Below are 15358 nucleotides of genomic sequence, written 5' to 3' on the forward strand. Positions count from 1 at the left end.
AGTCTTACCCACTCCCCAAAGCACCTGAAGCAAATCTATTATTACGCCAGACTGTCAATGTAAATGTCTGTGTTAATGAATAATTTCAGAAGTAAAAACTAACCTTGTACCGCATGAATCGTTGCACATTGAGGGACTATTTTCTCGGTAGAGCAACGGAATTTTACTCTGCTCCAGTAGTTGTGATGATATGATCGTGGCCATATCTGGAACAGGCTTCTTCCTGTGCTCTATGTGTCACTATGGCAGCTGCAGGTAAACAAACTATTACAGTTGGTGCCAGTTGATATCAGTCCGCCACTGCTGAGCTTTCTATCAGGAAGTACAATTCACTGCTGCTGCTCAGACATAAATCCTTCAAATGCAAGGTTAGTTTTACTTCTAAAATTATTCTATCAACACAGACATTTACATTGACAGTCTGGTGTAATAATAGATTTGCCTCGGGTGCACTGTGGAGTGGGTAAGACTGTTTTTAGTGGCATGCTAACTATGGCCATTGACTTGCGCTAGCCTAGCACCAGCGACCTCTGCAAATACAAGGACTGGATGGATTATTTCAAAAAATGTCTCCACACATCTACAGCACTCTGGCTCACTAGGAAATGAGGCCCTATGTCCAAAATTCCGAAGCGTCCCTTTAACATTGTAATTATTTATATCCATAACATTTTTTAAAACTCCGCAACTTTAATAATTGTCATGACATAATCGCTATTCGCAACTATTATGGCCATGATCATTGTGCCACCAAATTTCAGCATTGTACCATTGTTAGCCTGCAGTAACATTAATGGTAACACATTTCATGCAGTTGAAGGATCAGTTTGTGCAGGTTTTTGAGCGTCCAGACACAGTGAGAACATGCAAACAACACATAAAAAGCACCTCACCATCTAGGAACTGTATGAGATTGCATACTTGCTGAGAGAGAAGAATACTAACCACTGTGCCACTCTGATATTTTGTTTTGTTTATATTCCATGGATATCACGGCTCAAAAAATGGTGCCACATGACCATCTCCATAGTTGAAGGTTTTGGAGGACTTTGGGCCATGATACAGTTGAATGTTTTTGACCTTGTGGTGGACAGTCCTGTATAATTCAGTGTCCCCTCTCCTGGCCCACGACACAGAGGAGATGCATGTAAATGATAGGGCCCTTGTCATTCATCACTGTCGCCACTTTGACACCGGGGAGGAAATAACAGCCCAGCCAGACTGTGTCACTTCCTGTGTGCAGCTACTTTGTCTTTGTTTAGCCCAGTTTAGGTGGCGAGGCGAATTCCAAATGCCCTGCCACACGCCCACCTACAGCACCTGCCTCCATGGCTTTCATTAAAGGCCCAGTACCCGTTTTTTCCTATGTATGTGAGCAAAATATGACTTGTATGTCCCAGTACAGAAATATTATACAAGCAGGTCTTAAGGTCAACACAGTTTGCATCTGATTATAGTGTGTTTTATTGTCCGATAATCAGGAAGTGTGCATTAGCAGGCTAGTTGTTAAACTCATCACTGGGAATAATCAGGAATGCATCAGGTAAGTGAGGATTCATTTTAGACCTCTGCAAACCGATTAAATAGACTAGTCAACCAGATACAGCACCTTGGATTGGATTGGAGTTTGTGTGAACAGAAATTGTACAATGGTTCCTGTGTTTACCATAACTTAAATTTGTGGGTATTGGCTCTGGTCCGGTAGTTTAGCTGCATTTATTGGACACGGGCAAATTCAAGACAGCCAAGGAGTCAAAGGTCAATAAAGGGTCAATATAGCAGATATTACTTCCTGAGCTAGTATATTGTGGGTTCAAATTTATGTCTGCGGACTCCATCATCCATTTTATAATTCACCAGTTCCAATTGATCTATTATGTATAAGTATCTGAAATCTCAGTGAAATGTTCAATTCGCAAGAACTTTGTATAGGATCTCTTTAAAACAGACCTATTGTGCAAAATCGGCTATTTAGACCTTTTAAACATGTTATAGTCGTTTCCCTTTTGCATTTAGTCTCCAGAAATCTTTATCCTACTGTACTCAAGATGTCATTGCTCCCTCATTTTCACTGCCATTGCTATACACCCACTGCTCTGTACTTACTGTGCTCTTCAGTTTTATTTTCTTAATCCGTGATGCACATTTGGCAGTATCGCATAGTCATTTTGGTACAAAAGAAGCCTGCATGGCCATTTGTTGTGATGACGTTTATGGTGACATCAGCAGACTTGTTTTTTATTAATTCCATCCATGCATCCATTTTTTCCGCTTATCCGGGGCCGGGTCACGGGGGCAGCAGTCTAAGCAGGGACTCCCAGACTTCCTTCACCACAGACACGTCCTCCAGCTCCTCCTTTTTTATTAATTTGTTCAGCAATTTAATATGTCCAAATGTATAACGATATAGAAGATTCAAGCACTTTTTTAAGCGAATGTTTTCATCCATGAAGAGCACTCATTGTTCACATTTTTGGATCCAGTAAAGCACACACGGCCTTACCGGTCCTCTACTCTGTCTTATTTACAAGAGTCACCAGGAAACATATTCTTATTCAAGGAACATAAGAACCATATCGAGCGAAAGTAAACTATAGCAAACCCATTGGAATCATAACGCTGTGTGAATAGTCAATTGTAACACTGTATCACTGTTATCACAGTTCTCTATAGTGGTTTTGAAGCTGTCAAGTGAGCACGCCATATTATTGGTTTCCATTTTATATAAATATGCTACAGTGTCTAGACAGTGTCCTATAAATCCATGCCCCAGAGCTATCACAACAAGTTTAGAAAAGGGAGTGATGTGTAAAGACAAAAGGGCACAGAGTTTTCATGACTGGCTCTTGATGTGCACAAATGGCCGCTCTCATGCTGACTCATGTCCTCATTCAAGCGAGCACCACCATCACTCTTTTCTGACAGCTGTCCAAAAAATGAACTAGTGCTGGGTTGCCCACTTGTCCGGTCTCCACGTCATATTTCTTTCATATCATGATTCATATTTGAGCCAAGGCGAGGGGGCCGTACCTTTGAGTGAAGCTGTTCTCCTTCCTGCGACAGTGAAGGGTGACGATCCGGTGGCCCTCACTCCGGACATCCTGGCTCACAGTCCACAGAACCGGGTTACTGGCTCTTGCCCCCAAAAACGCCACGCCATCCTTCAGTCTCACTCTAAAAGATAAAAAAAAAAACATTAGAAAAACACATAAGAGAAGGTCGTAAGAAAGACATCGGGTTAGAGGAAACTCTGCGAGGTCGTACATTTAGTGTCATTGTGTCAGTGGCAATTTCAGCTGCTTCTCTGGTGCACAAAGCCTGGCAAAACGAATCAAATTAGATGGTCCTTTAAACCGTTTCACTCAAAAGGTCAGGAAACAAAAAGCTTCAAACATCAGTCTCAGAAGGCAGTAGACTGGATACTCCAAGTTATACTCCAGATAGGCACAAGCAGAAATCCATTTACTAATTGTTTTAATGCGAATTAAGAGGAGATGAATTAGGATGAAAAAGACTGAGCCGATTCACTGCACCAAGGATTTACTTTTTAAATGGCTGTCACAATTACAATAACCTAATTATGGTTATTTCAGCTTGGCGTGATCATTTAGCATAATCACTCAAACGATTTCCCTTCAACCAGGTGAATTATTTATTGTGTAATAGAGACAGAGACAATGTCATTTTGGGTTCTTTGTTTTCCAATTTCGCGCATGAGCAAATGTGTCTTCTGGTGTCAACATGGGTTTTGTCTTAAGCCTAACCATAAACTTCAGGACTCTCAGTTTGAAACTTTAGCCTGCGGCGATAGCAAATAAAAATCTCAGCACTACTGACAGTTTTTGTCACAAATATTTTGAGCAAAAACAGCAGCACTGATTCATACCTGTATATTTAGACACCCAGCAGGATGCAATTTGTAGTTCTCTTTAAATGGGATTCAAGGAGTGTTGAAAAGTACATTTGACGCAATGCTGTAATTTCAGTGTTTTTCAGCATAATTGTATTTTTCCTTACAAAAAAATAAAACCCACAATTTAGAGAATATAGAGCAAGCTCTTACTACCTGCTGTGTGTTTTTTTTATTTTATTTACCATTTTAGTTTGGTTGGCAGTTGCCAAGACATTTAAAATTTGTGCAAAGGTGGTTTGAGATGGCATTTTATAACGGACCCAGGAATAATTTTATTAAAGAGGAGGTTGTGCAAAATAGACTTCCCTCATCAGAAACATGCCTGAAAGGGTTTTATACATCATCCATGTATATTTGAGTAATCTAGTGATCTCTCCTGGACCCTATTTGCACCCTTCTTACAGCCTACATTACCTATGCTCTTGCATGACAATTTCCCACTGATTGTGTTGTGAAAGCACTTTGAAAGGGGTGGGCATCAAAAACGAAACTGAAACTTATTAATAGGGTAAAATGAAGCAACTAACTACCACTACAACACAGCACAAGGTGGAATGGAGCATTTTGAGCTTGACAGAGATTGACAGATAGACTAATGATGCAGTGTAACTCAAATGTGTGAATGAACTGATGAAACAAAACACAACTTCAGGTATGTTTTTGACGAGGGAGGTAACAACATTCCAACATGGTTTAAAACTCAATTTTGTGTAATACAAAAATAAAAATTATAAAATTAAATTAAAAACAAAGTAGTCTAAAGTTTTTTTCACTACTAAACTCACATTTAATCAGATCAAGCCAACCAAGCACTATTAGTATCACTGCGATGACACTAAATTATCAGTAGTTCCACACATGTACCAAAACATTCCTTGATATGCTGCTGGATGCTTCAGTTTTGCAGTATACATGCCAAATTGCATGCTAGCACAGTGCCCAGTCCCTCTCGAGCCCACTTGGTCACAGCCGGTGGAGAGCGGTTCAATCACAGCAAAAGCATGACCCCTTTCTCTGCTGTTGTCCTCCTGCTCCGTCGTGCGAAATTACTATGAAGTACATCCACCGCTTTCCGGAGTTTCTCTTTTACAACATGACAAATTGCTCTTGTTCAAAGCCACTGGCACGAACGGCAGATTTTGATGGCCAGGGAAGAAAGATGGCAGGGGGGAGTAAGTGAAGCTATAAGGTACATTTCTATCCTGGGACTTTTTTCTATACATCTGAATAATTGAAAAAAAAAGTCTGTATAGTAGCACGGTGATATACATGTACAGGATGAAGGGAATATTCACGGTTGGATAATGACAAATCAGACAGCAGCCCTCTGAAGTGTACGTTCATTACATCGCCCATGTTCAACCACTGGCTTTTGATCTTGTACCATTCGCAGGAACAGCAATAACTATGTACTGCTGGCTAACTAGATAACATTTAGACAGTCTGTAGACTGTAAATTTGTACTCAAGTAAGAGTATCCTCATTTTAAGGAAAAGTAATATTTTGAGAAACTACAACTTGAGTTTAGATGGGAAATGTATTTCATATTCATGAGCTAAGGTAATCATAGTGGAAAGAGTAACCGACCTACTATTACACATTAAAATATATTACTCATGCTGGCGTCATGAAGGCCCCTCAATCTGTGTATCATTCGTTCATTTGTTTTTCAATATAAAACCAAAAATAAGAGAACGAAAAAACAACTATTTGCTTCATTATTTGTCTCCAAAACCAAAATGAAAAAAATGGATAGCAATTAGTTTTGTTTTTTTTTCATTTTTTGATTTAGTGTTTAAATCAATAATGGAAAAATGTTTTAAAAAGTATAATGGCCGTTTCCTATGACTTAAACTGCGATGCTGGACTGAAACAAGTCTAAACCGGTCTCAGTCCTAGTCTCAGTCCTAGTCTCAGTCCTAGTCTCAGTCCTAGTCTCAGTCCTAGTCTCAGTCCTAGTCTCAGTCCTAGTCTCAGTCCTAGTCTCACGGAAACGGGAAACGGCCGTTTCCGTGACTTAAGCAAAATGACATAATTGAAAAATGACAAAAAGGAATCGTTATCCGTTTTTTCATTTTGGTTGTGGAGAGAAATAATGAAGAAAACTGTTGTTTTTTCGTTTTCTTATTTTTGGTTTTATATTGAAAAACGAATGAACGAATGATACACTGAGTCCCCTCCTATATGAATAGCCACAGATCATGCTAGCGAGTAGCAGATTTTTTTCCATTTGTACCAAAATGACTGATTAAAAAAATATAATTGGAGAATGAAGTAAGTAGAGTGCATAGCGTCTTGAAAATAAGCAATTCAAGATTGCTCAAACATGCTCCACTCCAAATACAACTGTGTGGGGAAACAACTATTACATGGTTAAAAGCTTTAATGAAGATTTTGCCTAACAGGTCTGCTTTAAAATAAGCAAATAAATGAAGGTAAATGTAACAGAGTAATAGACACTTCTGCATTTAGACACCAAACACAAAAACTGGGAGAAGTTAAGTGACTACTCTTCTACCATTCTTCATCCATGGATTACATAACTACATCAACTTTTTTCATTTCTGTTTTCAAATTAAAACTTGAAGCAATTATTAGGAAGTGCACACCTACAGGTCAGTATCAGACACTAATTGGCCTCTTTGTTCTGAAAGTTTTGATTTACCCTGGCAAAAACATTTGGGAGGTACTTTTGAATAGGAAATAATGAGCAATGTTGGTGTAGTGAAAACCGTTAAATGCTTCCAGCTATACAGCAACCATGTTTAAATGTTTAATGTTATTGGGTTTGTTTGTATTTTTGGATAATTTTACCAACAATGTACATTCTTCTACAAACAGTACATAATTGTTTCGTGGTTTGTCAGTTCATGGTTCAATATTTTTTTATAATGTAGTGCATTGACAATTATCCATTTAAAAAATCCTTCCCTGTAGGGTAGGATGATGCATAACCTTAGCGCTTTTTGTAAAACTGAAAAAGCAGGTCCTTAAAAGAAGACAAAAGAAAGCAAAATATTTTACTGGAGACCTGTTTAGCCCGGATGTGCAGCCATTTTTGCTACATTCAGTCATCCAAGTATATGACTACACACCAGTGTTCACTGTATGCATCACTACCACACAGCCATGTTTGAAAAGAGCACCTACTTCACTGCTTCTTGAAATAAAAATCCTTCAAGACTGAAATGGTGTCTTTTCTGTTAAACAATATAGCCTTAAAGAAAACACATATGCTCAATTTCAAAAGTCAATCTAATGTCTAGTTTCAGTAATGAGCTTTCTTTGTTTACAAACAGCTGTATTGCAACATTTCATTATATTTCGCTTTTATTGAACATAGCTATAATATGGGTTGTGAAATTACTATGTCAGTCTGGAGTTAAGAAGGAAGGCAGTAAAAGCAGCAGCTGAACATGCACTGAATACTGAAGTAGAAACGGACACCTAGTCTTTTATTCCTTTCTCAAAGCAATCTTGTCATACATTTTTTCTATTGATTTTGCTTTATGTTAACTAACCCCTTCTCTGTAGATTATGACATGACATGAGCAGTAAAGAGAAAGAATACTTTGAAAATGTACATAGTTAGATGGTTCAATAAGAGTACTGCATTACAAATACTTTAAATACTTTTACATTGAGTTGCATTTAAATTATAGTATAACAACGTGACACAGGATTATAAACCACTTTATGTTTGCTGCACAGTTATGCTATGCTTTTTCTGTCACTAATTGGAGAAGGAAAAATCACACATGCACTCACCACAAGAGCTCTTTTTTTCCATGTTTTTTCTCACTAATTCCTTGCAGTTTGAAGTCTAAATTGTGTGATGAAGTACTGCAATATATGCCTTTGATTTTAGGAAAGCGTATACTGAATACCACTAAATGAAAAAGTGACTGTATTGGAAAATTAGTCACAGTTTCAATATGTATTTTTGGTACATGCATTCAGTTCTACTTCCCAACACTGCAACACATGTATTCCAACAGATCTAGGTAAACTGGCATCTGGGAGAATTGAAAGACAACTAAAATTTTAAGGTCCTACATTACACAAAATGGATTGTGAGCTTTAAGATATGTTAAAATGTTTTTACCTCCTCAAAAACATACCCAGAGTTGTGGTTTGTTTCATTCAAACATGTTTGAGTAATCCTGTATTATTAGTCTGTCTACATCTCCAAATATTAAAATGCTTTGTTAGACCCTGAGATGTCATGAAGCAGTAGTTTAGTTAACAGCTACTTTTTATCTTTTGTTAAGAGCTGAAATCATCCAAATGATTCTAGTGAAGGTGTGTAGTGCAGTGCAGCACTTCCTGTATTACCATATGACATCACAAGGTGGAACAGGGAACAGAACTCAGCCTAAATATGCAGGGTTTGTGTGTTAAACTTTTGTGAATTAAACAAAACAGAACTCCAGGTATATTTTCGCTGAGGAAACATTATAACACAGACCAGAAAACAGTGTAATATGGGATTGCCTGTTTTAATTTCCATTTCAACTCATCAGAGCAGAGAGCCACTACAGTTTTCAGCTATGAGACTCCAAATGGTTTAATTACAATTTAAAATGCTGCATATTAACGGCCGCCTTCTTTTTGAGCAGTAAGTCGTGAAACATGTTAATTTAATGCCATGGTGAATGTGTGTGGGGCTCTCTAATGTGGATAAATGCGCTGTAATGCAAGTATGAATGGGAGATTTTTGTCCATTACCAGCACAGCATTTGCACGATAACAATATATTTTGTGTTTGCTGTGTTGACTCATAACCACTCTATTCCAGTGATGGGTCATGACCTAAAAGTGTCTATAAATGAGCTGAATACATAACAGGAATAATAGATTTTATAACACAATGGTCAAGGGTACAAAAACAGAATCAAACAGATGTGACAGTATTTTATTCATTGTTGAATGGAGCATACATTGGTAGAAAGTAGAGTGCTAAAATATCAAAATATCATGATACTAAATTTGGTGACCGTGGACTGCTGTATCAATATATTGCTAGGAGTATTTTTTGGTATGGTTTACTAAATTATTTACTGACAGTGTGAAGGAAACATTTGACATATTCACTCTTTTAATGGTTACAACTGGTTTATTTCATATTGACTTTGCACAGATGATGGTTTAACAAATACTGTTGTGTATTTGGCTCTTAATAATAAAAGCAATACTCATGTGCAATATATCGATTATCGCATATATCGCCATATCGTGCTATCATATTGTGAGCTATATGTCGAATATCATACTGAATCGTGGGGGACCCTGCGATGCCCACCTCTAGCAGAAAGTAAGAGGGGCTATGTTGCCAGGCTAATACACTGGCCTTGACTTTATGAGGTTAAAAAAGATAAAAAAGATAAAATTTGCATCACCATCTCTGAACTCTGGATGTCACAACATGCAGACACATTCAAAACACATAGAATATCTAAGCTGAATGCATTCTTAGATGTTTATTTGTTGACATGGTCCTCCTGAGGGGAACCATCTTGTTTTTCACAGGTCCTGGGACTCTGCGGTCTAGACAGGGCTTTATAACTTCGACAATGCGCTGAAACAATGTGTCAGGGAGGCATGCACTATACATCAGGTTTAATTAATAACTGATGAGCCAAGAGTGTGACAAGACCAAAACAAAGCAATGGGAGACGACTGGGTATCTGTCAAACTGAACGACTGTTTTATCAAGCAGATGCTGCAGTCAAGACAACACAGCAGGATGCCACGTTTAATCTGAGAAGTAACTCGCTTGAACTCAATAGGAATAAATATTTTGTGCAAAGGAATACAATGTCACAATATATGCTTTCCAGTCACATTATGAGTATAATGGATTTTATAGGGAAATGTCTCTCCTGGGACCAAGACAGTGCTGGTGTTGAAAAGATATACAAGTAAAGAGGTTAATGGTTTGGCTGCTGTAGTTGCACGGTGGCCAATATTTCTTGAAGGTCTGTGCAGTGGATCAGATTTTTATCAGACTGAGTTCCAATAGTTTTAAATTGTGAATGATCAGCTAGTGTTTTAATTATTTTTTCCTGGCCAGATGACGCTGAGATGGTAACAATCACATATGGGCAACGCCTTAAACCACTGCACTGCCAGTGACCACAGCTTGTTGTCTTTTAATTGACAGATTTAAAGCAAGACATGTCCAGGCCACAAATTAAACTTTGTAATAATAAATTTAACTTTTGTGTTAATTAACGTAGCTGATTAGAAATCTACCTCATTTATGTTTATTAAGTTATATTGTTTTAATGCAGTGGCACACTGTGCATTTCACACCTAGACCTTACGTAGTAGCACAGAGACGTGAGGAGCGAGAGGGGGTGCGCGGAGATTCTGTGTATGGAGAAGAAGTGAGGAGTGGGGGGAGGGAGAGAAGAAGTGAGAAGTGAGGTGCACGTGGAGACTCCATGCAAAGACCGTACTTTTGCGAGGATTCGGAGGGACGTGGTCAAGGCGGGGGCCACTTGTTGTCAAGGCGGCCGCTGATGGTGAAGGATGAGCCTGGGTGTTTTAAAGGAGAGGTCTAGAGCCAATCCTCTCTCAAGAAAAGACTTCGAGACTAAAAGAAACATTGGTTTGGAGCAGAGTTAAAAGGAAGAAATGAGGCATATGTGTGTATTTAATAGCAATGGTTGAAAGTCTGTATTTATTATGTTCAGGAAAGTAAAATTGAAAGACATTGTTATTTGTTTTAGTAAGACAAAATAATGGGAATATAGCAGCAAGCAACAATGAACAATGACGAACCAGGCCCATCCCTGGTGAGCTTCAGACATCGGGCAGCTCAGGTGGTACAGCTGATATATGTAAATTCACTCACCCAACAGAACATTATGTTGACAAAATTGTTTCTTTTTTTATAGCAAATACTGCATATTTCATTTATATTTCATATGTTTTCAAATTAAATATTAGTTTTGTATGGAGTAAGAACGCTTTCAAAAATATCCATGCGCATAGAATAGAAATCTGTGCATATTTGGGAAATCTGTGCATATTTGGCCGTAGTTGTGCATAAAATAAGTATTTGTAAACTCTCAAATGAGTCCAGTCTTATATAAAATAGATTGTGTGTATTTTATCCATCAGAATACGAACTGAAAAGTTACAACGTCAAGAATTACAATTACAAAATGAAAATTTACGATTACGCTTTCATCAGTACGAATACAAACTCACAGACGGGACTTTACTGTCAAAAATACGTCATCACTTCACAGATATTATTTATCGAGCAGAAGAAACATCGATCGAGATCAAGACTGCGCATGCTTATGTTTGTAGCAGAGGGTAAAAACAGAGTAATAGCACAAGAAGCTACAACAGCAGATCAACAAGTGGGTTAATTAAAATCTATTGTAAAAATGTCTTGTCTTGCCATATTGACTTCACGCTGCAGTGTAATAGTAGAAATACCTCCTCTCAACGTGACATTGCACCTATATCTTAGTAGATAACAGTGGTAGCCAGTTGGCTAACATCAGACGTAACATTATCCCAGGGCTAATGAGCAAATATCGGCCTTTTCTGCATGTTTAGATTAAAACATTCACGGCTACAGCCACAGCAAGCATCAGTCAGTCTTAAACTTCATCTCAGCTGCATTTCTCTCATGAAATGCGACCAAAAGTTCCTCGGGACGCTGAAATGTCCCAGTTTACACCAAACACTACCAAACTGTCCTGGTTACATACATCACAGCCAATGAAATGTTACACATTACAGTTTAATGCAGCTTCCAGCATCATTGTTTACAGGCAACACCTTGGTACGTATACAGTATTTACTGGTAAGTATAACGTCACTGTGTCGTGGCGTGAATGGATTTGCTAGTTCATTATAACTCATATATAACCCATTCTCTGTAACCAGGGCAGTTTGGTAGTGTTTGGTGTTGCTGAGTACCACCTGATTTCAAGGTTTTTGTAAACCCTGAGACTGTTTCAAGTGACTGCTCTGAGGGACACCAAAAATCTGTGTGTGTTTCACAAAGGTTCAGTGGAAAACCCAGAGGATCTGGAAATTCAAACCCAGGACCAAGTGGAGTCAAAGACAGAGACTTCCAGTCCAATGGAAGTTCAAATCCTGGAGGTACTAAATAAGACCCAGTCTGTGGACACCCCCAAGAGTCCAGAGGAGGCAGAGACACTAGAGACTCCAGAGGATGTAGAGAGTCCAACATCAGAAGGAACTGTACTCAAACAACAAAGTCCTGAGGAGGAAGAGCTCCTTTGAATGGTTGATAAGAGATCAACTAACGACATATCTCCTGAAAATGACCAAACTCCAAAGCAGCTGGACATCAGCTCAGAAGAAGACCTCAGTCCAACTGAGCTACAAATACAAGAGGACCAAACCTAGAGGACAAAGACACTAATGGAGGTCCAGAATCACCTCCAAACTGCAGAGGAGCCAAACCCAGAGGAGGTGCAGCTCGACACGGCAGAGGACAAAATAGTAAAAGAAGAGTGTGAGAAACTACAGACAGAAAGCCCAGCCTCAGCTCCAGAGCCCCCTGCAGCTCCTCAGACCTCACAGACCCTGGGCTCAGTGGAGAGTCTGGTGATCCATGCTCTGGTCAAAAAACTGCGGAAAAAACTGCTCTCCAAAATGAGGTCCCACCACAATGCATTAGTGCAGATTCTGGAAAAGACCAGAGTCCAGGACCAGTTCAAAGTCCCAGCTGAGGTTCATATCAAACCCAAAAACATAAAGAAGCTGAGTAAAGCTGCAGCCAGAGACCTGATCCATGAATACAGCTCTGCCTCCAAGCTCCTGATGATGGCTTTGGGACCAGATCCCACAGACTTCCAGAAAGACGCCATGAAACATCTGAGTTTTCATCTCAGCGCCTTTAGGAACCAGCCCAGAACTGTTCTGACTCGTCTCTTTCCACAGTGGGACAAGCCCAAGAAGAGGTCCAGTTAGATAGTGTCCCTTGTGTCCTTTAAGAGTCACTCGTTTGGTAGAGAGGGGTCAAAGATCATTGGACACTTTTTAAGTTGAGATGTTTCACTTCCATCCAGAGCTCATTCTAAGAGTCAAAACACCGAATGGAAGTTGAAGTGTTTCCATTTCAAACCCTAACCCTAACCGACTCCTTTTCTCCCACGGACCAAACGAGGATCACACCGACTCACAGAGGACAGAGGACCTTTATTCAAATGCATAAAAAAATAATAATAATAAATTCTCCCTCCCTCAAAATATTGTTATTATCTTTCTTTTATGACTTTTTCTCTCTTAAAGCAGCACTGTGTAACATTTCTGTAGAGGGCACAGCGCCTGCATGTATACTTTTTAGCAGTGGTCTCAGCAAGGCCCTGACATTTCATCAAAAACTATAGAACAAATTATTTTATTACCTCAATTATTCACAATATTGTGTTTTTTAGATCTAAAATGCTCTCAAACATGACATAAATATGAAGGATTAATGTTCTAGGGCTTAATTCTTTATATTGCACAATGTCCCTGTGTCTCCATGGGATCTTATTCTAAGTAAAAGCTGCTCAACCTGTACTTCAGACATGTACAAACATGGAATATATGGGATTCTTGTTTTAGTTTATGAGTGGAGATTTCAGTTTTTTCTCAAACGTGAATGTTCTTGGACATGTTTAAAATGTGCACAGTGAACTGAACCTTGGTTTAAAAAAAATCACAAATACACTTGCAAAACTTGAAATAGATGATAAACCGTACACAAAGAAGTGTCTGTTTCACCATCACTTTCTTCATTAACACTTGTTACTTGAACATTATGAAAGGCACAACATAGATAAAGTTATATACAGAATTCATAATACTGTCTACTGTACCTGAAACAGCACTGGCAATAACCCTTCATGTACATTATGTAATGAGGAAAAAATATAGAAAATCATGTGAAAAGTTCCTATTGAAACCCATTTCCAGGTATCAGCAGAGCATGTCTCAAAGACGACAGAGAACGGACTTAGTCATGTTTTTCCTCTATCTGTACTGAATTGTAGAGGCGCACATTAAAACATATTATGGCCTTCAAGGGGACATTAGCTCGGCTGCAACACTTCAACCTCGTTCTCATCCTTCATTCTGGGGTTTGAGACCTCTTTACTGTCATTTTTTTTTTCTCCTACTTAAGCCAAAGAGGCCCGGAGCAGAAAAAAAACTGCTACTTTTAAATCTTATTCAAGATGAATAAAGAGTTAGATACTGCTAAAATTAAAGTTAAACATATAAAACCACATCACATTTAATGGAGTCAAAATCCTGGGAAGTGTGGGACCAGTCAATAGTGCTAGACCTTGACACATGTGTCACAAGTGCTCAGCCAGCTCTCATCTGTTAAAAGGGAGGCTGCCAATTCCACTGTTCTATGGCAAATGCCAGGGAGTCAGGCAGTGAGTCTCATAGTTTGGTCAGAGATCTGTACCAGCGGGTAGCTGGTAGTCATTTTGTATGGCTCTGGCAACTCTGGTCCTGCTCCTCCTTGCATAAAGGATCCCATGTCAGTCTTGTTAAGGGAGTGTGGACACTCCAGAGTGCAGTCTCCTACACTTTGTGTTGTGTTTCTGTTTCCTGGCTCATTCTCTGTGCCCTGAAGACTGTGCTCAAAGACACAAATTACATTCTGGCAACATCACATATTGATGTGCCACCCTGCAGAGATATACTGCCACCAATAATGACACTGACTCTTGTTGAAGGCAAAATGAGTGAAAACTGTTGGATTTGATAAAAAGGGCTAAAATGATCAGCAGCCTATACTGATCAAAACCTGTGTTTTTTGGTCTGCTCCTCTTTTTTTTTTCAACTCCAATAGCTCTAGAAATGCATCAACTACCCAAGCAATATAGCAAAAGGAATGTTTAACTGCGGGAGAGATATCTAGCTGCTGTATTATATTTTTTTCTGTCAAGAGAAGTACAATCAAAAGGTGCGTTTTATTACATCAGTTCTTCATCAGCTGCTCTATAAATGTGCAAATAAAGAAGTGTAAACAATGTCAAATATTCAAAAATTCTTAGCTCTTTTTGGTGCAGCATTTGATGTTACGCCCACACACGAAATGAGCAGAGCCATTGTTGCTTCCATTTGTCATAATCGGCTCACCTGAACGCATAGGCTTTTGAACATTTCTCACGTCCCTCCTTTCTCAAAATAAAAATTAAAGGGAGGAAATATATGACTATGTAGACCAGTACAAATAAATCATGTACTGCCTCCATCCGATATGACAGTGGCAGAGGGAGGGCCCCGGGACACAGCTCACCTTTGCTGCAGAGAAATGAAAGAGAGAACAAATGCTGTGATATCTGAGCACACAGAGTCCTCCTCTCTGGGTCTACCACATCACAGTGACTGGGCCAGAGGCAGATGAGGATGGCCTACAGTCTGCCTGCAATACATATGAGCCAGGCA

At 39.0% G+C, this 15358-nt stretch overlaps 1 protein-coding gene across 1 annotated transcript in view; it reads right to left on the bottom strand.

Moving 5' to 3' along the window:
• The window catches only part of LOC129408873 (transmembrane protein 132C-like), an 89885-nt gene that overhangs the window by 8394 nt on the left and 66133 nt on the right, over window positions 1-15358 (bottom strand). Inside the window, exon 4 of the mRNA XM_055153189.1 lies at window positions 3031-3174. Coding sequence (XP_055009164.1) covers window positions 3031-3174 — 144 coding nt within the window. The remainder of the gene's footprint in view (window positions 1-3030; window positions 3175-15358) is intronic.

The sequence above is a fragment of the Boleophthalmus pectinirostris genome, unplaced genomic scaffold (genome assembly GCF_026225935.1).
Source record: "Boleophthalmus pectinirostris isolate CB_2022bp ecotype Guang Dong unplaced genomic scaffold, ASM2622593v1 HiC_scaffold_18, whole genome shotgun sequence".
Taxonomy (NCBI): Eukaryota; Metazoa; Chordata; class Actinopteri; order Gobiiformes; family Gobiidae; genus Boleophthalmus; species Boleophthalmus pectinirostris.